This window comes from Brachyistius frenatus, unplaced genomic scaffold (assembly GCF_029030835.1).
Source record: "Brachyistius frenatus isolate BFR_SWC_R1_liver_20210118 unplaced genomic scaffold, ASM2903083v1 Contig_30, whole genome shotgun sequence".
NCBI classification, from domain to species: Eukaryota; Metazoa; Chordata; class Actinopteri; family Embiotocidae; genus Brachyistius; species Brachyistius frenatus.
The window spans coordinates 3,478,073-3,502,599 of NW_027210629.1; the positions used below are offsets into that span (position 1 = coordinate 3,478,073).

The following is a 24,527-nucleotide window of genomic DNA, read 5'->3' on the forward strand; positions in this document are numbered from 1 at the left end:
TCACAAAGTATTTGTTAATCTCCATGGTGACTTATATTAGGCTATGTTTGCAATGTTGTTGAACTGCTGTGTTTTTAATGGTATTCTTGCACTGTTCCACCCCCTGTAAATCTCTACCAGTTTACTTTTGCATGTTCACACAATGGCGGCACAGTGTTGCAGTGGTTAGCATTGTCGCATCACAGCAAAAAGGTTCCGGGTTTGAATCTGGGCCTGGACCTTTCTGTGTGGAGTTTCCATGTTCTCCCTGTACCTTTGTGGGTTCTCTCCGGGTACTCCGGATTCGTCCCACCATCCAAAAACATGCACCTCAAGTTAATTGGTTGTTCTACAAATTGCCCTTAGGTGTGAACGAGAGCGTGAATGGTCTTTGTTTCCGTCTGTCTCTATGTGTTGGCCCTGTGATGGACTGGCAATCTGTCCAGGGTGTACCCTGCCTTCGCCCAAAGTGAGCTGGGATAGGCTCCAATGACCCTGTTCAGGATAAAGTGGGTATAGATAATGGATGGATGTTCACACAATGTATACAGTGACAAACAGTTGACAGTCACTCCCATTCCCTTTGTATCTGCTTTCATATGGTAATACTGAGTTGGTTGTAGGTCACAAAATAAGGACACGAGGGAATCGTCAATTAGATGCGGAATGTAAAACAAAAATGAATCACTTGCAAATAAGAGAGAAACCCAAAGAGACTTTCCGGAGCAACAATGCAAACAAGAGGAAGAGACAAATTTTTTTTTTTTCCCATCAGTCATATTTGAGATAGTCGTGCAAACAGATTGATTTCTGGTTGCTTGTCCTGATTCAAGCAGTTCTACCAGGAACACTCAAGCCACATACCGTACCAATGTCTGTTGAAATAGTTGTATAATTTTAGTTACTTTTATAGTTTTTTGGGGGGGATGTAATGACAAGAAGTCAGGGTATACACCAGAATTATACTTTAATAAATAATGAATAAATAATCTCTCTTGGAGGAATTGGTAAACTTAAGAGGGTGTGAATCAGAGGGGGACATGTGGAGACTGTGGTGAAGTGTCACCAACTGTAAATGCATCAATGCATAGTCAATGTGGTTACCAATGGCTTTGAGCAGTGAGATGTGACAACTTCAGTGCAGCTTTGAACTGATCCAGCAGATCATGACGCGTGAATACGAGTGTCCTACCAGAACTAGTTTCTTCTATGACCCAGCGTTATCCATTTATAGAGTTTGACAGTGTGGGATAGGCCCTTTTACAGGGCACAATGACCCACATGTAATAATGCACATCAGTTCCAAGAGATATGACCTGATGCGAGGAGTCCACATTAAACTATACCAAAAAAAAAAAAAAAACGTACACTGAAGTGACACAGGTGCCTTATCTCACAAACCTTTGTGATTGCAGAGATTCTCTGAGGTACTCCACATTTGGTTGACACTTGGCTTAACAGTTAGATGCAGCTCACATTGACAATAACTATATAAGCTATTATATAATAGCTCCATTAAGTCAGGACATTTTGCCGACTTTCTTGTGCATTGACACTCCCTTGTTTACCTTTGGCAAACTGAATGGCTTTGGACTTTGTTTAGAACACGTGTGACATCTGTGCACGTGGAGCGTCCACAATTCACACTGCATATTAGGACACAATCCAACTTACGGGGCAAAATGATATATATATATATATACTCGCATTACTATAAAGGAGAAAGTTACTCGCTACCAGCGCAATGTTGATGAATTGAGTGAAACGACACTTTTTTGACGGGTCCATTTTGCCCTGGTTCTGCCGTCACTAGGCAACGCTGCTCGGCGTCCTTGACTTTCGCAAAGGTTTCTGGGAAGCCGAGGCCTGCAGGCGGAACGACCGCCCTTTCTGGGAGCAACGAGAGTAGAACAGCGGTACACGCGTCGAGGGGAATATTACCGCGGAACAACTTTCAGAAGTGGCGTAACCGAACTCGAGGTACGTATACCCGATGGTTTTAAACGCGCATTGTGACCCCCGAAGGTTATAATGAGGGAATCTGTCAGGGAAAAGTGAATTTTAATGCGCGGTTTGATGACGTAATGTTGATTGTCAAACACGAAATGGCGAGCGTGCTAAGAGGCCCGTTAACTGCAACACCGTGGGGTTGCACCATGTTTATATCTGTCATGTGCCAGTATAGACACGGTTGCGCGTGTATATCTCCTCCTGGTAAGCTGGGCTTGGGTCGTACGTCTCCGTCGGGTGTGTGAAGTGTTGTCTCTTGTGCCTCGGTGGAGGGGTAGGGTTGTGTGTTTGCTAGTTTGGCTAACACGGAGCTCGGCTAGCAGAAATGTCAAGATGAATTAAAACTCCATGTGTTAAATCAAGGGTTGGATTATATCAGATTATGAATTATATCAAACCTCTCCTCGAGTGGTACGTGATTGCACGCTCTTAAAATCCAGCAGCGGTGTGTTTTTTTTTCATTCCTTGCGTCGCATTTATTTATCATTCAGCGATATAATATTAAACTTATACAAATCTATTTCTTCTGCGTCTCCTCATTCACTTTGGAATAATATGCATAGTTGTAAAACCTTTTGACTCTACAAGTCAAAAGTAAGAGGAAGGCGACGTGATCCCAACAAATCACATGTCAGTAGTCTGAAGTTATATGTCCATCCAACTTAGAAAATACACCAATGCAATGTAGCGTGTGTAGGTTATAGGTTTGTCCTTCAGCATGTGCAGGTCTGAACGCATCTTGCATCCACAGTCTGTTTGATTGGGGGTGCTGCACGCTGTGGTACATGAGTTACCTGTCTGGCAGTCATCTTTGGGTTTCAGTGAGAATGCATCCACAGATCGTCACGTCTCTTCACCAGCCGCACATTTCTTCCAAGACTCCCTGCTTTATTCACAGTCTTTGGGGAAAAAAAAAAAAAAAAAGTCTGAATTTAGAGAAGTGTCTGTTTTGCAGTGATGACTTTTGAACATTAGAGACAATTAAAATTTGGGGCGGTGTCTCAATATTTGGGAAACGACTGTCCGACTGTCCGACTTTCTCACCGGGTCATCTTCAGCGGTGTGAGGTTTCATCAGACCGCTTTGCAGTGTTTTTTTACAAGAGGGTCGTCACTCGTTCAAAAGCGTAAACGGCCTTTCTCCCTTAACAGAGTGAGACTTTATTTTCATCACCGGTAAATAACTGCAGGTGTGAATTTACGAGTTGATCCAGCGTTGTGAAAGAACATCTGTCGTGTTATTGTTGTGGGTTTTAGCGTTGGATCTTCTCTAAACTGTTTTTGAATTATGACAATGCATAAAAACTATGTAGACAAACTGGAACCAGGAACCAGTCCGTGATCCGTGTGTTTTCTTTATTGATATTCAGAATTGTGTGTCCATTTTCTTCTATTCCTGCAGAGGAGGATCAGGTGAATAATGGCTGCGGAGTTGGAGGTGGAGGTCGAGGTGGAGGGTGAGGTGGTGGGGAGTGGAGGCAGTGAGTACCCAGCACATTACAAAGTCATGATGGATAAACTTAATGAACAACGGCAGCTGGACCAGTTCACAGACATTACCTTAATCGTGGATGGTAAGGCATTACCAAATTACATTGTAGATGATCTTTATGATGTCTTGGTTTATATTCATAAACAACACTACGTATTTCTTGTTTCTCGTCTATTGCAGGACACCAGTTCAGAGCCCATAAAGCAGTGTTGGCAGCATGCAGTCAGTTTTTTCACAAGTTCTTCCAGGATTTTACCCAGGAGCCACTGGTGGAGATAGAAGGTATGTCAGGAAAGGCAACCGCCAGAAACATCTTCCTCGGATGTATCAGAAGAGTAAAACCTTATTTGGAGGTGAAAATGACGTCGATGTTAAGGTTATTGTCCAAACAGAGAAGTGTTGGCCATTCTTGGATCAATTTTGTTATCAATGTGAATACTGTAGTTTAGCAGTTTACAAAACTGAATTATGATTTTAACGTTTACTACACTTTATACTTCAAATGAGCAGTTTTAATCATACTGGATTTTGAGATTGATCACAAGATCAGTATTTGAAACTTTAAAAACTGTGACGACAGTATCGATGTGGATCTCGCAGATAAAAAAAAAAACACACAACATACATTCAGATCAGGACATATTACAGTAAAAAAAGAAACTTGTTAGTGCTCTCTAGTGGACAAACTATGTAATGGTGACAGCTAAAAGAAATTCTTAAGACCTGCTTTGGCAATTTTGTACAGCGTCTTCTTCTTAATCCTTGCAAGCAGTGTTCTCTGGACTATTAGACCTGCAGTCCATCTGAAGCCTAGTGAAGATTAAATCTAGGGTTTGGGATTAGTTGACTGACAGTGTGTGCTGCTATGATTGATTGTATCACTGACTTGGTGGGGGGCTGGACCTAGAGCCATTGTCTTTGCAGTGAGCAGTATTTCCCTAATTGAACTGTTCTTGCTTGCCTTATTGCTGCTACTTCTAGAATAATCATCACGTGCCCAGCTCTTAGAGTAGAAAGGTTTAATAAGTTTATTGGAACAATGGCATAGTTATGAAAATAAATACAAATTGAAATGTTTTTGTATTCATATATTGGGAAATTAAAATGATATAGGTGCTGAATTTGATGTTATTCATCGTAAAGATAATGCAAATCCATTATTAAACAATCACAATTTGATATTATAGGTCAGAATAGTTTCAGTCTTCTAGTTAGTCTACTAGTTGCTGAGCTACAAACAAAATGTGTTTTATGCTTCAAATGTGTCCAGCTGGGATGTTGTCTTTATCACTATGTTATGTGGATCAGCTTTTCCTCACCACTGCTGCTCCGTCACTTTTTAACAGGAGTGAGCAACACAGCCTTTCGTCAGCTGATGGAGTTCACCTACACAGCCACACTAGCCATAGCTGGAGAAGAGGAGGCCTTTGATGTCTGGAAGGCTGCTGAATACCTACAAATGCAGGAGGCCATCAAGGCGCTCGATAATAAGTGAGATTTAAATCTAATAATATGTCACCTTTTAAAAGCTCAATTGTGTCACTATCAGAATTCAGTTGATGACACTTACGTATGTACTGCTGAGTTGTTTAATGAGCTGGGAATATGTTTTTTTTCTCAGGACTCTTATGTATAAACTCTTTAACGTCTAATCAATAGCTAATCTCATTTTGTAGGATAAATGAGAGTCCCTCTGTGACGGCCAGGAGCAAAGGTAAAAAGAGGAAGATTGCTGAGACGTCTAATGTGATTACAGAAACTCTACCGTCAGTGGAAGGGGAGCAGGTCAGTATGTTTATGAGGGTCGCACCAACACCGATATAATTTTCCTTGAAAAATACTGGGTATCACGGCTGAGAATTCAGTGCCTGCCTGCATGTGACCAACGCTGAAACTCATCCTTAGTGTTGCAGCTGTCTGATATCTGAAGTGAACACAAATGACTTTCAGTCTATCCACATTTAGTTGGTTCAGTCAATTTTCAATCATTTTCAATGCCCTACAGGTGGAGATTGAAGTGATCGGAGAAGGTGCCATTGAGGTGGAGGAGTCGGGGCTGGAGGAGGTGGTCGATGCAGCAAGGAATGCTCAGGCAGCATCAGACGACTCTGCTTTGGCTCTTCTTGCTGACATAACTAGCAAATATCAGCAGGGGGAACCGACGCTACAGGTGATCAAGAAGGGAGGAATAGAAGAGGTATAATGACTTTTTATTAAAAGTTTCATGTTCCTCTGGTTTATTATTTGGTAAACTGTGGATATAAGACTTCTGGATGCGAAAGGATTGAAGTTTGTTATTCCTGTGTTTGTGTTTAGCAGGAAGTTGTGTATCAGGAGGAAACTGTGACTGCCTCCAAGGTCCTGGAGAACGTCGAAGTCGTAGAGGTCCAGATTTCCCAAGTAGACAACATGTTCCGCTGCAACAAGTGTGACCGCAGCTTCAAGTTGTACTACCACCTCAAACAGCACTTGAAAACACACCTGGGCTCGCTGGAGAAGCCCCATGTGTGTAGCCACTGTGGTAAAGCCTACACGCGGGAGGGTGCCTTGAAGCAGCACATCAGCACGTTTCATTTTGATGCAGAGGAACTGTCTCAAAACCAGAAACCCCAAAAGAAAGTGCATGTTTGTGAATACTGTAAGAAGCACTTTGACCACTTCGGACACTTTAAGGAACACTTACGGAAGCACACTGGTGAGAAATATATATATATATGTATATATATTAAAAAAAAAAAAAGATATTGGATAAAGCTGGTTGAGCTCAGTTTATTTGAAAAGTACACTGCCCTGTACCTAACCATCATTTGTTATTTGTCTTTCTGACCTGTTATTATATATGTAGCATTTAGATATTTGCCTGTGTTTTTGTGCCCATCTTTAGGAGAAAAACCTTATGAGTGCCCAGATTGTCATGAGCGATTTGCAAGGAACAGCACTCTGAAGTGCCATATGGCAGCCTGTCAGAATGGGGCCGGAGCCAAGAAAGGACGCAAGAAGCTCTATGAATGCCAGGTACAATTTGTCCCGAATCAAGGCCATCAAGTGGTCTGCTGCCCGCACGGCAGCACAAAAGGGATTTTCAGAATTTTTACATTTTGTTTTACATATGGGGTTTACTTGATACAGAAAGACATAATGCCCAGAGATCTGATACACTGGCAAGAATAAGTAAAGAATGATCTGTATTTTGAGTTTGCTATTTACAAGAAACACATGGTCATGTTAAGCTTTCCTCACAAAATTAAAACTAAGATAATTGTGATCAAGAACAGTTGATTCGTATAAAGCTGGAAAGGATTGCAAAGCAATCTCAAAGTGTTTTGGATACTTAATAGAACACACACTGTTAAATATCTGTAAATGAAGACAATTTAGTCTTGTGGCTACTCTCCCTACTAGTGGACACCCAGCTGAACTGACACCAGAAGTATAATACATAGATCTCAATATGGTTAAACAAAACCACATAGTAAGAGCTAAAAGTTTAAAGAAATGTGCTATTTAAAACCCTTGCTTAGAAACTACCAAATACAAATCATGGTGAATGATGATGCCACATGGACACTGCAGAAGAAAACACTATTCTCCAGGGGGAAAAAAAAAAAAAAGCCATCACCGCTTTCCTACTTAATAACTTGAATGGGAAAACATTTCGTGTACTAATGAAACTAAGGTTGAATTATTTAGAAAGACCACTACCTACGGAATAAGGAGGGCACTGCATAACAACATTAAACCTTCATCCCAAAGGTGAAGTACGGTGGCGGGACACATGATTCAGCCTCAGGGCCCAAACAGCTAGGGATTCATGCAGAGAAGATGGGTTTTTAAGATTATCAAGGTATTTTACGGGATATTTTGTTAGGGTGGCTAAAGCTCGGTTGAAGTTTGGTGATGCAGCAGGACAGTGACTCTAAACATTGAAGTACAAGTATTATAGGATGACAGAAACTTCACCCTTTGGAGTTTTCCAGTTGGACCCCAACTTTAAGCCAATGAAGATGCTTTGGAATTGACCTCAAGAGATCACAAGAATACGGGTTGAAGCAATTAATGCTTAAAGTTGTTACTGCTAAACTTCATTAGTAATTAAATCGAAGGGTTCACTTCCTGTTTATACTATTAACTCTTTTTAAATGTTAATAAATAAATAGTTCCATTTTCTTAAATGTGTGAATTTGTTGGGCTCCTGGTTTGACAACACCAGGACACACCAGTACATCCTGATGGCTATTTCACACTGTTTTTTTTTTTTTTTGCCCACATGATTAATCAATTCATCTTTTGATATTCCCCGGCAACATCTTGGAATGTCGTATATTTAATCAGTTCACTTCCTATGACACTGGAAAGGAAGAATGCCGATGGTTCTCTGTTTTCTTCTGACCATGACCTACTGTTCTCTCCTCCACCTTCTCCATCAGGTGTGCAGCAGTGTGTTCAACAGCTGGGACCAGTTCAAAGACCATCTTGTGAGTCACACTGGAGTGAAGCCCAACCACTGCACCGTGTGTGACATGTGGTTCACCCACCCCAAAGAGCTGAAGACCCACCTGAAAGACATCCATTCCATCGAGGACAAGTCAGCCGAAGAGCTGGTCGTCACTGACTCTGCCGCAACCGCCGCTCTCGCCATAGCAACACAGAGCATAGAAGGAACTGACACCGTCCTGTTGGATGACGGGATTCAGGTGGAACACGTCACAGTGGAGCCCGTAGATGTGATGGAAATGGAGGAGACGGCAACGGTCGTGGTGGAGGACGGAGGGATGGCGGAGATGTGTGAGGAGGACATGGAGAGGTTAAAGCAGGCCGGGGTGCAGATCCAGGTGGTGCATGTGACCACAACGGAAGTGGACGGTCAGCAGGTGGTGAACTCTCAGGTGGAAGTAGAGATGGAGGGAGAGATGGTGAATGCTGAGGAAGCAGAACAAACAGTGGTTGTATGAGAACGTGAAAAGGTTTGTCTTAAGAGACCCGCAGGACACTATCAGTCCTGAACAGCTGCACCGTCCTGCAGCAGACATCTTCTTTTTCACACGGATCACTGCATGTGGGATATAGCATGTCACTTCAACATGTCCTGCTGTCACCTTGAATGTCTCTGTTCCCACCATGTCCACTCTTTCAACTCTGAGTTATAAACAGGGTTATTATTTCTTGCTAATGATGCTGTATTTATTTTAAAGCTATTTGCCATCATATCCCACAATCTTGGTGTCTTCAGTCTGTTTGTATGTCATTTCTAAATGGCCCAGTTTTTTATCTCAAATTTATATTCTGTTCCTTAAATTTGGGTGACTTGCCATGACAATTTTACAATGAATTACATTTTGCATCTGTCAGTGTTAATACTATTATTTTGTTTATTTTCATATTGACTTTGGCTGTTTTTGTAGGAAAAAAAAAAAATCAGATATGGAATAAACCTGGTTTGGAGAGTGGGCTAGTCTTTCATCCACGTCCTGAGATCTTGATGGTTTTAAAATTTACATATTGAGGTACGGGTATATTCAGAAAGGCTGTTGAGCGTATTATAACCTTGAAATTTTAGGTGTCGCTTTCTTCCTTGGAAGAGAATGCGAACAGCAATGAACGGACAAAGTATTATCACCCAACACTGCAGGACCCTATAAAGCCCCTGGCCCAAACGACAGACACAAAGTTACCAACTGACTGCTATTGCAGCAAAAGAGATATTTCCCTCAGGAGTTTGTTGAAACAACACCAGAAGGACAAAAATAAGTGATCATTGTATTCGCCAGAAACACTTCTCCACATTAAGGCTGAAGTTGCTCCATTCTGGGAGCATGAATGTGCAACGCTGGGGCATTTTATGTTTATATGGTGACTGAATATATTTCAGTATTGCTTTTACAAATTGCTCCCGTTGCCCGGACTGGTTGAAAATAAGTTAAAGTAGGTTCAGAGGGCGTGTAATACAGACCAATGTTGGCAAACCATACATTGTGGATTATTTTCTTCCAAAATAGTATCATTAAGCTTCTGGTAAATATTTGTAATGAGAAATAAAGTTAGTAGTAGCTCCTTGTAGTTCAGCTCTACTGGTTGATTCAAAACCTCTCAGGAGTATTTTACAGCCATGTGTCAATTATCGATTAGTCCAATGAAGGTTAATTTGGACTTGACCTTTTTTGTTGTTGTTTGTTTCCAACAAATTAATGAGATGAATGTATTAGTGGCCTGAGAGCAAATGTAATCACAGGATTATGCAACACCTCGATAGTAGACTCGCATACATTCTATTTGTTTCATTATTCCAGTTGAAGCCGCCAAATCAGCTTGCAGTCTACAGACACAGCTGAAGTTTAAGTTTAAGGAACTGCATATTAAAGACCGCAACCTGTGAGTGACCGGTGTGGTATTAACCATTTATCCGCACATCTTTTACAATCCCTTCAGCGTCCCACGCTGGTCCCTTCACCCCACTTTGACCCTCTTACAGTACTAATAGCCCGATCAGTGAGCATGTTGCGTGACACGCACAGGTCGGGCTACCTGCTGCTTCCCGCCACCTGCACGCTGCACGGGACAGCGCCTGCGGTACCGAACCCAAGCGGTCCTAATTCTTGCATCTCATTGGACGAAAGCTGCACGGTGGACTCCTCGGGCCGCCGTTGATTCGTCCGCTCACCTGCTCTTTAAGCGGATTTCCTTCACAACGGACTGAACCGGGGAGCAGCTGCAGCAGAGCCAGTGCGCTCAATGTCACCGGCCGTCGGAGAAGATGCATTCTGCAGCCAGTTCGGTAAACGCTCGCCCCACGGACCCGCGGAGACACCCGGCCAGGTGAGACGAATTCTCCCACGCAACACCGTTGGTGTTTTTGTCGCGGTACGGTTGTGTTCGAACGTGCCCGGCTTCACAGGGAATGGCCTGCTGCGGGGGATATTAACTGTTGACTGTCACTGAACGCGGTCAGACAGATCAATGAACTGATGCACTTCGAGATTTACTTCCTCGGAAGAACGCTTTCGCCCGAATACGCGCATGTCGTTGCAAAAACATCTTCCTAAAAACCTTAACAGGCTGCGCCGCAGTCACAAGATATTTTTCCCCGTGCAGCGACCCCCGGCATCTCGGTATGTCTGCGGGTACCAGAACTACTATGGGTCGAAATGATACGAGAGTGAGACTCCTGATGCGTTTTCTATAACGTCCAATTGTAATATATGTTAGTCCTATTTTGCAAGGATTGCGACCAAAACACTCAACTCTGCATCAACTATAAGTCACTGGCAATTACGCACGCATGCACGCACATGACGCACGCACAGTGTGATACTTAACTTTTGACACCGTCTATGGCTCCGATTAACTTCTTTTCCCCTTTTAAGAGGTCAGCTTGATGACACCGGGCTGTGAATAGGCAGAGTCTGGCTGAAGTACTACCTGTTGCTCTCTGACTGGGTTTTACTTGTCTTCATAACAATGCTAGTCATTTGTACTCACATTGTGCATAATTAAGGATCTTCTTCTGTCGTGTAGTCGCACAAAAGGGTTTTTGCAGAGAATAATTATTCAAAACTTTGCTTGTTGTGTTGCTATAAGGACAAGTTGGATAAGTACACTGCTGAAACTAGAATTATTTAATGTATTTACCCACAACAACTAATTTTTTTTTGGCCTATAGAAGTAAATAACCAGAACATGAATAATATACACACACACACACACACACATATATATATATACACACACAAAATGTAAGAGGATCTTTAATGTACAGCATTACAATTATAATCCTTCTCAGTATTGTCGATTGGAAGCTGAATCTATTTCCATTTATTTGAAGCAAAAATAGTCCTTTTGGGTTCTTTTTTTTTATTATTCCCACCTGAATGAAATTTGTTCTTAATTCTTATTCCTTTGATGGTCAATCAGCCAGAGAACATGAAACATCGTGCTTCATGTGTTTTTTTTTTTTTTCTTTGATGCAAACCTCTTTGATGTGCTGATAGTGAATAACATGCAACCCCAGACAGCTCTTTTAAGCCGGAAGAAATACATGGCCAAAAAGATTTAGACTGGAACCAGGATTTCCAGAGTCTACTTCATTTTTATGTTATTGTGCTGCCTGCATTTAGTGTCATGGTAACTTGTTAAGGCCTCAGAGGCATATCTAGCTCTCTGTGCTCACTAAGATGTACTTGAATCTATACAGTGTTGTGTGTTCTCTGTTGATGCAGGCTTAGGGAATAACAGGTTTTAGTACACAGCCAAAGTAGGAGCACAGAGGAATTTAAAGCAGTCATGCAACACAAAAATATCCCAAATTAGTTGTAGGAAGAATGGTGAAATTAATATAATGTCCAGCTCGTGTATTTAGCCTGAATTTCAGCTGATTATTTGAAAAGTTAGTTGTTGTTTTTTTTTTTTTTTTGGTCAAAAGTTATTTCCTGTTGCTTTAGTTTTAGTGTAAACTGTACAGCTTGGGTTTGGACTGTGTGTGTCAGGGGGGGGGGGGGGGCTTTAGAGGTCAGTCTGTTTCTTTGTTCTTTCTTTTTTTGGGGGGGGGGGGGGGGGATGTGAAATATTTGCCCCATAGATTCCAGAGAGGCCTGCCTCTCCGTTCCTAGGTCCCATAGTCCTGTCGTAGCTCTTTCACTGTTGAGCTTCACATCGTTGTCAGCCGTGCGTCTCAATTAACACACTGGGGAGCTTCACGCGGAGAGGGCTCGCTACACACCGCCTCTGTGCACACTTGTGCGTGCCGCGTGCTCGTGCATGTGTCTGCTTGCAGAAAGGTTACGAAGTGTCAAAACAATTCAGCCGACTCTCGTCAATCGGCTTATTTACGCACAGCAACAATTCACGTAGACCCTGTTTCCACCCGGCATCAACACGCATCCCGGCGAGATCGGATCTCGAGTGGCCAGCAAAAAAGTACGACGTGAACGCATTCATTGAGATCCGATCTGCTCAGGCTGCGTCCGAAGGTGGTCTGGGACGCACGCGGCCACATATGCTACGTGTTCATTCGCATTTAGAGCGGGGAAGCGAGATCCGGTCACTCAAAAACCATGTAGAGAAACATGATAACGCCAGGCGGAAACAAACGGCTTAAAGCCGGCCACTTGTGATTGGACCACGCCGGTACGGACTGCTAATGTCAGGTGAAAACAGCCCTACAGACTTGCAACGGAGACGCGGGAGACGTATGTGTCACGCTGGCACTTCGGTTCACATGAGTTGATTTTGAGGAGTCGGACGATTCAGCCAACGAACACGCAACAGCCTCCCTTCAACGTGTCGTCTACCTGATATATCCAAATTTTTGCCTACACGTGTGAACGTGTTCTTTGGCAGGCTGGAGCAAACACCTCATCTGCACTATAGAGTTTGATTGATAATTTACACGTCCGTATTGGCGCGTTGTCTTGAGTCCAAAGTGATGTATGGTGAGCTGCTGCTGATGCCCGCAATGTTTAAACTAGAATTTATGGCAGGCGATATGAAAAAAAAAAGTGAATTTTGTTTTCACCGCTATTTAACCAGGTGGCTGGGTGTTTCAGTCAGTTATAACATTGCCACGACAACAATATCAACAGACAGGGGCCACAAATACAGTGTCGACCGGCTTTCTCGGATACTCTAAACAACGAAACCAACAGAAAAAAAACATTGATGTGAGCAATTAGAGGGTGCGACAATATTTATAAACACCGAAGTTGATTTTTTTGCTGGGTATCTTGAGCGTGAGGATGGGAGTGTACCCCTCGACACGATATCTGATGGAACACGTTGCCTTTCATAGCGGCGGGTGGTTGTTTACGCACCGGGGCCGCGATCGTTGGCAGGATCGTTGGTTCCGCACTCCCCTCCCTCCTGGACATCTACAACATCCGCCTTACCCGCAAAGCAGTCAGCATCGTGGGAGACTTTTTTTTTTTTTTTTTGATCCATCTGCGTGTCTCTATGTCATTTGGTGGATTGAAATGGAAGAAGTTGAAGTTGAACTGAGCAAGCGCCTACACCTCACAGAACGCCCCAGAATAATGGCGAAAACAGACTGAGCCTTCTTATAGCCTTCAGTAAATTCTTAAGTGAGGTGTGCCATTTGCAGCAGTGCACCAATGACATTGCACGTGAAGGCAGGTCTGGCGGTCATGTGTATATGAAGTTACGCATCCAGTCAGGTGTAGCAGTTGTGTGCATTCAATCAAGGGGCCTAAGCTATGCGCACACATTCTATTAATTCTTGTGAACTAAAGTAAATTGTAAATGTAATTTAGATTGTTTTCGTCGGTGCGTAGGGCTTTTGAAAAATAGTTGGCTGAATCGTTTGACTCCCCCCCCCACACACACACACACACATCATGCGTGTAACACATGCTAAAGTAACACACACACACACAAAAAAATGAAACTGTAGTGTAGGTGTGGCATTTGCAGGTATGGGGTTAAGATGTTGTGTGTTTTCTGGCGGAATGTTTGAAACCTCATAGAAAGGGCGTGTACGTTTTTGTGTTCACGAGCGCATGAAACATCTGCCTGAATGCATAGCAGCGACAACAACAAAGGGAGAATGGGATACAAGCTCAACGGTTGCAAAGTTAATGGAAAGGAAATGAAGGGGTCTTTTCAGAGAGGAGGAACTCCTTCTACAGGTGCTTAGTGATAGCTGGTCATGTGAGCAGCTCCTCTGTCCTCACACCTTGTCTGGCTAAAGACAAGACAAAGAGGCATTTTTGTGAAGGGAACCCGTAACAGATGGAAAGAACGAGCAATTCTTGATCCACAGCTGCTGTTGAGGGGCTCTTGCGCTTTCCGTTGTTGAAGCGTGTGAAGAGGCTGCTGATGCTAGCGGCGTGATCAGCAGCACAGTGCACCAGGCAAACGCTATTTCTTCCCTTCGGGGATCCTCAGACAGATTGACTGTCTGGTGAGTAAGGACCCCGTACCTGGCGAAGTTTAATGTGTTTGTTGATGAAGGGCTGGTTGTTTGCACACTTATAGAGTGGGTTGTGATAAACAGCATATTCATATGCCGTTTTTTGAAGTTGTTGATCTGCCAAACTGAAAACAGCAAGGATTTAAGGACTGGATGCAGCTGGCTCATTAAAAGTCAAAGGTTTTTGCCCATAATACACAAGTTCACCTCATTTTGTTGCCCATCACTTGGTCAGTCTTCAAGTCAGTAAAATATTCGGATAAGGAAAGTGACCAGGCCAATATAAGATCGTAAGTCTGCAATTGTTTTTTCGAATTGTCAGGAATGTATCCTTCTGTATAAGTAGAGTATAATACTAAAACGCAGCATATTTGGTTGTATTTTTCTACATTAAAAGAGGCAGGCCCACACACAGCCCAGTATTGGACATTTACAAGTTTGCAAGCCTTCAAAAGCATCTTTGAAATTTGATAATTACTAATTTAATAAAAATCTGCAGTCTTTATAAAATTTCTAATTTCTAAAGACATCCCTTCAATATAGCTTTGCAAATACTCTTCAAAGGTTTTGCAACTAAACTGATTAAGGTTGTTTACTTGGCTGAGTAGCAGCCTCCCCTCTCACCCCCAAACCTCCCCCAAAAAAAGAAAGAAAATGATTGTAAACAGAAAAAGGCAAATTGAGCCATTTCATGAAGCTGCTGATTTATTTATTTTTTAAATGATTTTTATATTGTTGATTTTAGTAGCTTGAATTCACAATCAGAAAAGGTATGAAAAATGTACAGTATAATTGCAGGGTGTGTAGTTCTGCATTAGTGGGTTTGTATAACTTTCAGTCCGCTTGTGCACATTATTAACAGGAGTACTCTCTGGCTTGATGGAGTACGGTATAGCGAACACTGTGTGCTCTCTTCAGTTCCAGTTAATGCCTAATCCTCAGCCTGACATAAAGACAAACACACACGCTTCGTCAGTGTCCATCACCAAGCAACCAGGTAGATTTGTTCTCCGGTGGAAGCAAACCACAATTGTAGGATGCAAGCATCAGTCTTTTAACCTCCAGTGGCCATATTCCAAGGTCTGTTACAGCTGGTGGTGTTTGTGACCCAGAACTTATCCTACTCTACATGAGTAGATACATGAGTTATTATTCATATTTTTTTTTTTTATAGGTGAATGAGTTACAGAGAAATTCTGAAAACACAATTTAACCCAGTGCACAAAAATACACAAGAAACCGATATTTTTTGCATGGGACAAACCAGTGTTATTGATCTGTTTATTTCATCAATTGTTGTCCTTTAGTCTTTTTATTTACACACATAAAAGGCTGGTATTCAGCGTGTTTTGCTTTGTGCTGTAAAGTGGAGGCCTCTCGTCTCTTAGCGAGTCCTTTTAGGCAGCCTAAGATCAATGCGTAGATATTCATGGTGTGATGGCAGGAAGGTGTTTGAAGGCTGGAAGACTCCAGGTCTCACAAAAGACAATCGCTTTGATTTGCTAGCGAAGCTTCAACCTGCATCAATTCATCTTAATATGGACACAACTGAGAGAAGAGCTTTTTAAAGCACCATGTTACACGAAGTTAACCATTTCTATTCTTGTCTATCGGACATCACACACATCATGTTAAGTCATGACAGTATCTTCTTTTGAACATGCTTTTAATAGGTTAAGGATGGAAACTGTAAAATCAGCCACAGCTTATGTCATTATTGACTGATTTTTATTACCTCATAGTTAAAAACATTACCAATTACCAAATCATTGGACGACACACTCACTCCATACCAAGTGGGATGAAACAGTTACCCAAATTCACTTTGAGCTTTAACTTTGGCCATTGTATGTGTGTCGAAAGTTACAATTAGTAGCTTTTAAAGTGTGAGATTAGTTTATACATACATGCACACGTATGCTTTTTCTTATGTGAATCAATCACATGAAAACAGTATGATTTCATCTGTGTCTCACTGACTTAAATTTCCCTATCGCACTCAGAAGCGTCAGTGTCAGAGACAGAACCATCAGTTACAATGTCATTTTGAAACAACAAAATCTTTAGTAAAAAAAATTTGAGCGTAGAGCATAGTATTTTGGGTAATTAGAGTAATTAAACGTGGTAATTTTTAATTTTGTTTGGCTGATTTAAGTTATCAATATAAAAAAATATATATATAGTGTATTTTTAATTTGTTGTTCTCTTTCACCTCAGATTCACCTTTTCTTTTTCCTCTCATGGGATGTTGTTAGAGCTGAATTCTCAGAGCAGCAGGCAGTTATCACCTCATTAAACTCATATTCACCCACGCACATCACACATAAACACACAAACACAGATGAGGGAGTGACAGTAATCACTCATGGTCTGCATTTGAAATGATAACGGTTAGTCATGCTGGTATTTCAGGTTGTGCGTCTCTTATTTGTGGTGGAGAGTGATGAAGATCTCTAATTTGTTTATTCTGGCTCTCATGGCAACCTCAGTCTGCATTGCCCTTGATTCAGGACTCACAAGCACTAAATTAAGTAACAATTACAATTCTCATTAATGGGCACTCAAGTCGAAACTGCACAGGCTCACTTGTGTAAACCTATGCTCACAAACTCTTCCATGTGGAGGGTGAAAAAAACTTGAATTAATACAATTGTTATAATTATGTTCTGACAGTTAAAAAAAAAAACACGAGGAAAAACTATTTAAAATGCAAATTGTGTTAAAATGAAAAGGAATGTTTTCATGGTTTTGCATCTCTCTTGTGCTTTATTCCAGGTTGTCTTGCTAACCACCCCACGGCAGCACCCTGACACTATCATCTGTTCAACCTCTTTCCACCAACCTCCCCATCCAGCTACTCTTCCCTCCTCCTCACCCTGCGGCCTATTTATACCCTGGCGACTCAAAAGAGTCCATTAAAGCTCTGCAGACCTCCTTGGTGAGAGACGACAGCGAGTATGAATCCAATAACGCATGGTTTATCTCAAGTCTGTGCTCTTTTCTTCAGTCGTTACAAGTAAGGAAAACTAAAACATCAACAGGTGGAAATTCTTGAATTGAAACAAGACAACGACTGCTTCAAGCTTCAGATGACAAAGTGACCCTAATTTTCAATCGAGGCGAGGACAGTTTCAGATGCAACAGATTTGGGAAACTTTGGATGCAGCATGTGATTGGACCCACGGACCGGAGGTTCTGTCCTCTTTCGTTGAAATTCAGACGAACATTCACTCATAACTTTTGTCAATTGATTCAGATAAACAGCTATGATATTTGGGCAAGGACTCTGAAAGGATTTACCTTCTAAATGGCTCAACTGTCTGAAAGTAAGTAAACGATTTTGTCTCATAAATCTGCTTGATATCAACTTTTTTGGGAATCTGTGTTCGTACAGCGGAGCCATTGCAGTTACTTCACGAATGGATAGTCACGGATGGGTTGTGGTTACCTATTTAAGTTTAGCATTTTCATTTTACATCATGTGGATTATGTGAGCCCTCTGTTTGTGTAAAACAAATATTTATATAGACATTTTTTTTTATTTGAATCTTTATTTAATCAGAATATCTCATTGAGATAAAAAAAACACAAAAAAAAACAACCTCTCCTGACAACAAGAAACATTCACAAGAACACAATCGGCAAACAAAATAACACAACTATACAATAATCAATAAATTAATTAAAAAAACAGTCACAACAATCATAAAAAACCACCAGATAATAAAACTTTAAAATCCCAAGGGGAATGTAAGACTCTAAGTATGAGGCCTGTTGGTTGTTCATTCATTTATTTTAGTAGGTGCGTACCGTAGGGCCTGAATCCAGTTCTGCCAACATTGGTGCAAACTTGAGGGATATCTAATATTTATTCGTTACCGATTAGTAGTAGTTATTAGATTTAGATGAGAGAAGAGATGTGAAGTAGTTTGGAAGCTTCAAAAGCGTCAAAACTTCTTGATTGTAAGGAAGTCCAAGCCACTGTGTGACCCAGAGAACTATGATGAAATTTGTCATTCGTGATAAAGCGTAATGCACTATGATACACAGGGTTAACTTCTGAAGTGTTGATGGGGCACCAGGACAGTACAGAATATCTCCATAGCCGAGGCTATGATTATGGTTAATGGGAGGCAGACAGTCTTTAATTCTACAGAAAAAGCCTGTTGTTTGTTTACTTTTTTAATCAAATGTTGAATAGAATATTATAACTGTTGTGTACACATTGTAAAAGTGGGGGAAAATTACTGAGCTAATAACAGTTACAACAAAGATCCTGTTTTACTAAACCATTTAATGTTAATCTAATTTCATTAGAAAAAGACAAATAGAACATGTAATGCAGTTGGCCTGAAATACACAAGTGATACCTTGCTAAGAAGTCAGAGGGAGGCACCATCAAATATATTACTAAAACAATTGTCCTTCTTGTTTTCATGCCATTTAGTTTTAAAAGGCGCTGTCATAATGCTAGGAACATCAATCATTGTGCGTCAGAACAACACATACGGTACTTACAGAAAAATGCTCATGCTTTTCTCTTCTTGTGCATGCAGTCCTGCTATGAGCTAAGCTCACTCCACCCTGGGCATCCCGTGCAGGATGACTGCTGTCTGCCCCTCTGAGAGTAGCCCGGATGGGGCTGCAGCTGGGGCTGGGACAGCAGGCACCACTGGGAACAGCTCAGTTTCAGGGGCCGACACCAGGGAGTCTAATGGAGACTCTGTCGGAGGCTCGATCGGAGGCACAGTTGTGGTTACCACTGGCCAAAGGTACAACCGCTGGAGCCGCCAGGACAGCTCTGACATCAACACAGACGATGAGGGGGCCACCATCCGCCGCCTCACTCCACTGGAAAGACTCAACCTGGATATGTGCCAGGATGAAAGGTAGGGTTCAAGAAATTGAGCAGAAATCATTTAGTTTTTTTGTGGTCATGAATTAATTTGGAATCGGGGTTCTTCATATTTCCCTTCCCTGTGAAATACTTTTTTGGTAATGCCACTCCAGTACATCATAAAGAATATTAGTTTGACATCTTCTGTTATGTAATCTGGCTGCAGGGTGGTCCGTGAGCTAACAGTGGGCAGAAGAATCGGCTTCTACAAATTTCGTGGAGAGATTGGCTGTGGAAATTTCTCTCATGTCAAGCTGGGAATTCATGCTCTCACCAAAGGTAAAAATTGTCATTGCTAGGATGAAGTCTAAAGACACTCATCTTTAAAAAAAAAAAAAAATTAAATTAAATAAATAAAACTAGCTAAGCTCACCCTCCCTCAGGCTTCTTATTAGGTTCAAGTAATAAGTTGGCTGATAAGCTGTTTCCGTCAATGGGCTGCAACACTTAACAAGTGTCTCCTTATGTAGCAATTCACTAACAAGGCAATGTGTGCCTGGCCAGAGGGCTGATTCAGCCACAAAGAGACAGACTGTCTGCTGCCCTCGAACAGATGGATTGATTAGAGATCTCCAGTTTCCTTAGCGACGGCTAAAATTGCTGCATGCCTCATCAAAGGCTAAAGAGAATGAGGAAAATGAGTGTGTAGCTCTGTGTGTGTGTGTGTGTGTGTGTGTGTGTGTGTGTGTGTGTGTGTGTGTGTGTGTGTGTGTGTGTGTGTGTGTGTGTGTGCGCGCGCACGCGCATGCTCTATGTTTTAAGGGGTTATATGTTTTTTACTGTATACCTGGCTTTTATGGGCTACGTGAATATGTGCGCGTACATGCACGCCCACGCGTGTTGTGTGTGTGTGTGTGTGTGTGCATTAAGTGGTATCATTTAGTCAAAAACAATATGAGCTGCAATGCAGTTTGAATGCTCCTATTGAAAGCTATGTCACAGCTGAAAAGGGGGCCTCATACCAGCCTTAATAATGCATACTAAAGCACAATTAGATATCGCAACACCATTTTGCCTCTCAACAACTTTTCTGTATTCAGTTACCTGAGGCCCATTTAATGTATGAATCATTTAGAGGAATACAGCCGGGATATCAGTTGTTGGAATGTGACATAGCCCGAGTATTTTGATCTTTGTAAATTTGACTATATTTTTAAAAAATGTGACCATATTTTCAGCACATTTTTAAAGGGGCCCCTTTACATAGAGCAGCTGACTCAGCGCTCTATGTTCCTGTTATATTTCCTCATCCTGGCTCGATCCTTCATATCTGCTCAGACTTGGAGTTCCAGCAGTATGACAGAAAAAGAGCCATTTCCCCTGATTTACAAACACAAAAAGTTCCTTTTAAGATAGGGCTCAAATTTGGAATTGACCCCCCCGGGAGAACATAATTACGGAAATTGGTTTCTGAGTGCAGCTAATCCTCCATCAAATTAAGTACAGCAGAGCGTCGCTCTTGGTCACTTCAGGCGTAATTCTGTGTTTGCTATGTGGAACCAAGCTCACATTTTCTATGGTCTGTCTACAGAGGATTAATGTAAAAACTAATTCATACTTTATTAGAAAACTGATGTGGTTTTAATCATAAATGCCACAGTGGGGGCACTTTTATACCCATTAAAAAATAAACCCCCTTTTTAACAGATATGTATTTTCCAAATTAAATTTCTTTCTTAAATGCAATGCCAATTTGAAGTATTTCTGCATATGCTTTTAATTGCTCTATATACAACTGGTTCTGCTGTAGACATGTATCATGTTTCAGTGATCATTGACCATGAGGTTTTCCCTTGGCATCACCAGACAAAGTGGCTATAAAGATCTTAGACAAAACCAAGCTGGATCAGAAGACCCAGAAGCTGCTGTCCAGAGAGATTTCTAGCATGGAGAAACTACACCATCCCAACATCATACGCCTCTATGAGGTTTGACTCATACTCTGTCCTCTCATACTGATCTTCATATATATATACTTCATATAGCTTACATCCCGTGTTCTTCTTACTAAGGAATTCTAACATATGTAATGCTTCGTGTCCTTTTCTTCTTTAGGTGGTGGAGACTTTGTCCCGGTTACACCTGGTGATGGAGTACGCCGGGGGAGGAGAGCTCTACACCAAGATTACTACAGAAGGGAAACTTTCTGACACTGATAGCAAGATTGTCTTGGCTCAGATCCTCTCTGCTGTTAAACACATGGTCAGTACAGACGTTTATATTGAAGTGGTATGTTAAAGTAAAATTACAGGAAATCTCAATCTGAATTTATTTTGTTGAAGATATACCTATAATCCTAGAAGTCATAACAGTGATGATGATGATGATGATGATGATGATGATGATGACAACCTGTACTGTCTGCTATAGGTTAGTGAAGAAATGTACTCGTCTTTAGTGATGCACATATTCTGCTGCTACTGTGACCAGCATCAACCATGATGTTCATTAACATTTAATTTAATCTTCTAACCCAAATAATCTCATATGACAGACTCTTTACTCACTACACAGGATTTGATCCATCGCTTTTAACCAGAATTAAAAAATGTTATGTATACATAACATTTACAATAAATATTTATTCAGTGTCAAAACTAACTTACAATAATTACAACAGAAGAAGAAACTGAGACTTCAGACTCATCAACATTGTAATAAACCTGCTGATAGGAGTATTCTGAGTTTTTAAAGTTTAATAATAGATTAAAACAAATATCCTTTTAATCCCTAGAATATTTAGATGTGATAGACAGGATGATGTGTTTTTACAAAAACTCTTATGGATTAGAAGAAATGATAGCCGTGGACATACTAACGTAGATCAGTGGAAATTCAGTTGCTATCTCTAATCCCTACCAGACATGTAAAAATATTTGGACTAATGATTTGCGTTTGATTTATGCACGAACATCCAAATGGTGTCACAATAATCAAAACACATGTTTTGGTGAAGGTGAACTTCAAGCTTCTACCAGATCCTGTTTATCAGAATCTACCAAAATAAATCACCTGGATTTAAAACAAAAAGTGCCATATTTCACTATATCTTATAAAATATAGTTCATTATTGATGACACAAGGGTGACATAAGAAAAAGTCCTATTTGTATTATTGTTAAACCTTGATCTACTATGGTTTGGATAATCTTCAGGCAGTGAATTAATGTGCAAGTACTGTAGGTGATGCTGACATACCTTATTGTCTCCTTGTTGTTCCACAGCATGAAAATAACATCATCCACCGTGACTTGAAAGCCGAAAATGTCTTCTACACCAGCCGCTCCTGTGTCAAGGTCGGGGACTTTGGGTTTAGCACGCTGAGCCGCCGAGATGAAACGCTCAACACATTCTGTGGCTCTCCACCTTATGCCGCGCCCGAGCTCTTTCGGGATGAGCATTACGTTGGCATCTTTGTGGACATCTGGGCCCTGGGGGTGATGTTGTTCTTTATGGTGACAGGAACCATGCCATTCAGGGCAGACACAGTGGCCAAACTGAAGCGATGCATCATGGAGGGAGCCTACATTTTGCCCACTTGGGTGCCGGAGGCGTGCCAGAGGCTGATCAGAGGAATCCTCCAACCCGTACCATCTGACCGCTGTACCGTGGAGCAGATGATGGGGTGCGAGTGGCTGCTCCCTGTGGACTTCCCTCGAGCCATGGAGCCCTTTAAACTAGATCCATCCTACCTAGCAGAGAGCGATTCATCTGAACTGGTGGAGGAAGAGTTGGAGGTAAAGGCAGCGCTGGAGACACTGGGAATCAGCTCAGAACACATCCTCAACAACCAGGGGAAAGACTGCAGGAGCTCCATCACTGGGGTCTATCGGATCCTGCTACACCGCGCTCACAAGAGGCGGGTTGTTGAGCGCTTGCCTGCGGTCACACAGGTAGTCGGGCCGAGGACAACAAGTAAAAAGGAACGACTAAAAGTTTACCGTAGTTTACGCCACACGTCAAAACTCTGTGTCATTCTGTGACAAAATTTGCTGCTTTGCTCTGGAAATGAATTCACTTCATAGTCTGGGATGAGATTGCATGGATTGCATTAGAATTTTTAAAAGTGCTTCTCAGTGCAGTAGTATAAATTGACATCATGGTATACAACAACACTCAGCTTCTGAAATCTGGCATTTCTTACTTTAGTATCTCTCTTCCAGTAAGTAAAATTAGTCTCTGTATGTTGCTGGCTGTGAATCATTACAATGGTGTCATCTTTCTGACAGGAACCTGTATTTCTCATGAGGTTGAAAAATGTTTAAAAAAAATATATAATTTATTTAAGTAAACATTGATGTTTAGATGGCATACAGAACAGCTCACACCCATGCAATGCGCAGTTATGCTGTAATTAGTACAAACCCTATGAAAATCAATGTAGCAGAAATATTAAGGAAAAGTTAGAAATCCACAACATTATACTAAAGTGTTAAAGTGGTGAAACATGCAATCAACACATGAGATGTGGTGTTTTTAATGTTTAATTGCACTTTACTTCGATGCCTTAGTTGTTTGTTTTTTTTAAAAATCATGTAATGGAATCAAACAGACTGGTTTGAATGTACTTCTTAATATCTGTGATGGTATAAATAGGGATTTTATATCTTATGTTATGTATCTTGTATAAAAATGTCCCTGCTGTTAGACTGGTTGACCTCATTGTTTTCCTTGTGGCCTGAAAAATCCAGTAAATGACAATGAGCTACGAATACCGGGATACCAACTTTGATGAATACCAGGATACCAAAGTTGTTAGTTCATGTGACAAAATACATTTTCAGTTTTGACCGAGACAATTCCGGTACGAGTTTCAGCCATTAGGTTTTTAATTCGATGATGCCATGTAATATGCTGATTAAAATAAATCTAAATTTGAAACACATCAGTCTCTATTCATAAAATAATTGTTTAAGCATTCAAACTTTTTTTTGTTTTTTTGTTGCTATATTTTACTGCAAAATATTATCATACAATATAATAAAGACACTAAATATGCCCGGAGGTGCATTCACTGATACTCCACAGGCAGCAGTTTAATTGTTTTTTTTTGCTGTAAAATAATCATAATTTTGACCATTTTAATTTGCTGTATTTTTGTACCAGCATTTACAAAGAGCAGGTTTGCAAAGAGCAGGGAAACGTATTTTATTTCTTTCGTAGAGAGTACAGAATTTACAGCGGCAGTGAAACGGCACTTCCCAGAAGCACCCAAGAAGACCACGTACTCGTG

General features: G+C 41.2%; 2 protein-coding genes across 5 annotated transcripts; both read left to right on the forward strand.

The window, feature by feature from the left end:
• Positions 1–1,863: 1,863 nt before the first annotated feature.
• On the forward strand, positions 1,864–8,924 carry znf131 (zinc finger protein 131). Of its 3 annotated transcripts, none has more exons than XM_069699573.1 (9): positions 1,864–1,959; positions 3,391–3,562; positions 3,661–3,762; positions 4,827–4,971; positions 5,157–5,265; positions 5,486–5,677; positions 5,797–6,175; positions 6,365–6,495; positions 7,908–8,924. In XM_069699573.1, the coding sequence occupies exons 2-9, from the start codon at positions 3,409–3,411 to the stop codon at positions 8,430–8,432; spliced, it is 1,737 nt and encodes a 578-aa protein (XP_069555674.1). In that variant the 5' UTR covers positions 1,864–1,959; positions 3,391–3,408; the 3' UTR covers positions 8,433–8,924. The 3 variants fall into 3 exon arrangements, with proteins under 3 accessions (XP_069555674.1, XP_069555676.1, XP_069555675.1); XM_069699575.1 differs by having other exon boundaries at positions 5,800–6,175; XM_069699574.1 differs by lacking the exon at positions 1,864–1,959 and adding an exon at positions 2,108–2,193.
• Positions 8,925–10,154: 1,230 nt separating this feature from the next.
• On the forward strand, positions 10,155–24,179 carry nim1ka (NIM1 serine/threonine protein kinase a). Of its 2 annotated transcripts, XM_069699577.1 has the most exons (7): positions 10,155–10,293; positions 17,174–17,724; positions 18,955–19,287; positions 19,462–19,574; positions 21,102–21,223; positions 21,351–21,497; positions 22,519–24,179. In XM_069699577.1, exons 3-7 carry the CDS (start codon positions 19,001–19,003, stop codon positions 23,275–23,277), a joined length of 1,428 nt encoding a protein of 475 aa, XP_069555678.1. In that variant the 5' UTR covers positions 10,155–10,293; positions 17,174–17,724; positions 18,955–19,000; the 3' UTR covers positions 23,278–24,179. The 2 variants fall into 2 exon arrangements, with proteins under 2 accessions (XP_069555678.1, XP_069555679.1); XM_069699578.1 differs by lacking the exons at positions 10,155–10,293; positions 17,174–17,724; positions 19,462–19,574 and having other exon boundaries at positions 18,956–19,287.
• Positions 24,180–24,527: the final 348 nt, after the last annotated feature.

Excerpts from the sequence above, each read along its gene's own strand:
- znf131 (XM_069699573.1), top strand. The coding sequence starts at position 3,409 with ATGGCTGCGGAGTTGGAGGTGGAGGTCGAGGTGGAGGGTGAGGTGGTG. Across the intron at positions 3,563-3,660 it reads CATTACCTTAATCGTGGATG|GACACCAGTTCAGAGCCCAT; the intron begins GTAAGGCATTAC and ends CGTCTATTGCAG. Across the intron at positions 3,763-4,826 it reads GCCACTGGTGGAGATAGAAG|GAGTGAGCAACACAGCCTTT; the intron begins GTATGTCAGGAA and ends ACTTTTTAACAG.
- nim1ka (XM_069699577.1), top strand. The coding sequence starts at position 19,001 with ATGACTGCTGTCTGCCCCTCTGAGAGTAGCCCGGATGGGGCTGCAGCT. Across the intron at positions 19,288-19,461 it reads GATATGTGCCAGGATGAAAG|GGTGGTCCGTGAGCTAACAG; the intron begins GTAGGGTTCAAG and ends ATCTGGCTGCAG. Across the intron at positions 21,224-21,350 it reads ACATCATACGCCTCTATGAG|GTGGTGGAGACTTTGTCCCG; the intron begins GTTTGACTCATA and ends TTTCTTCTTTAG.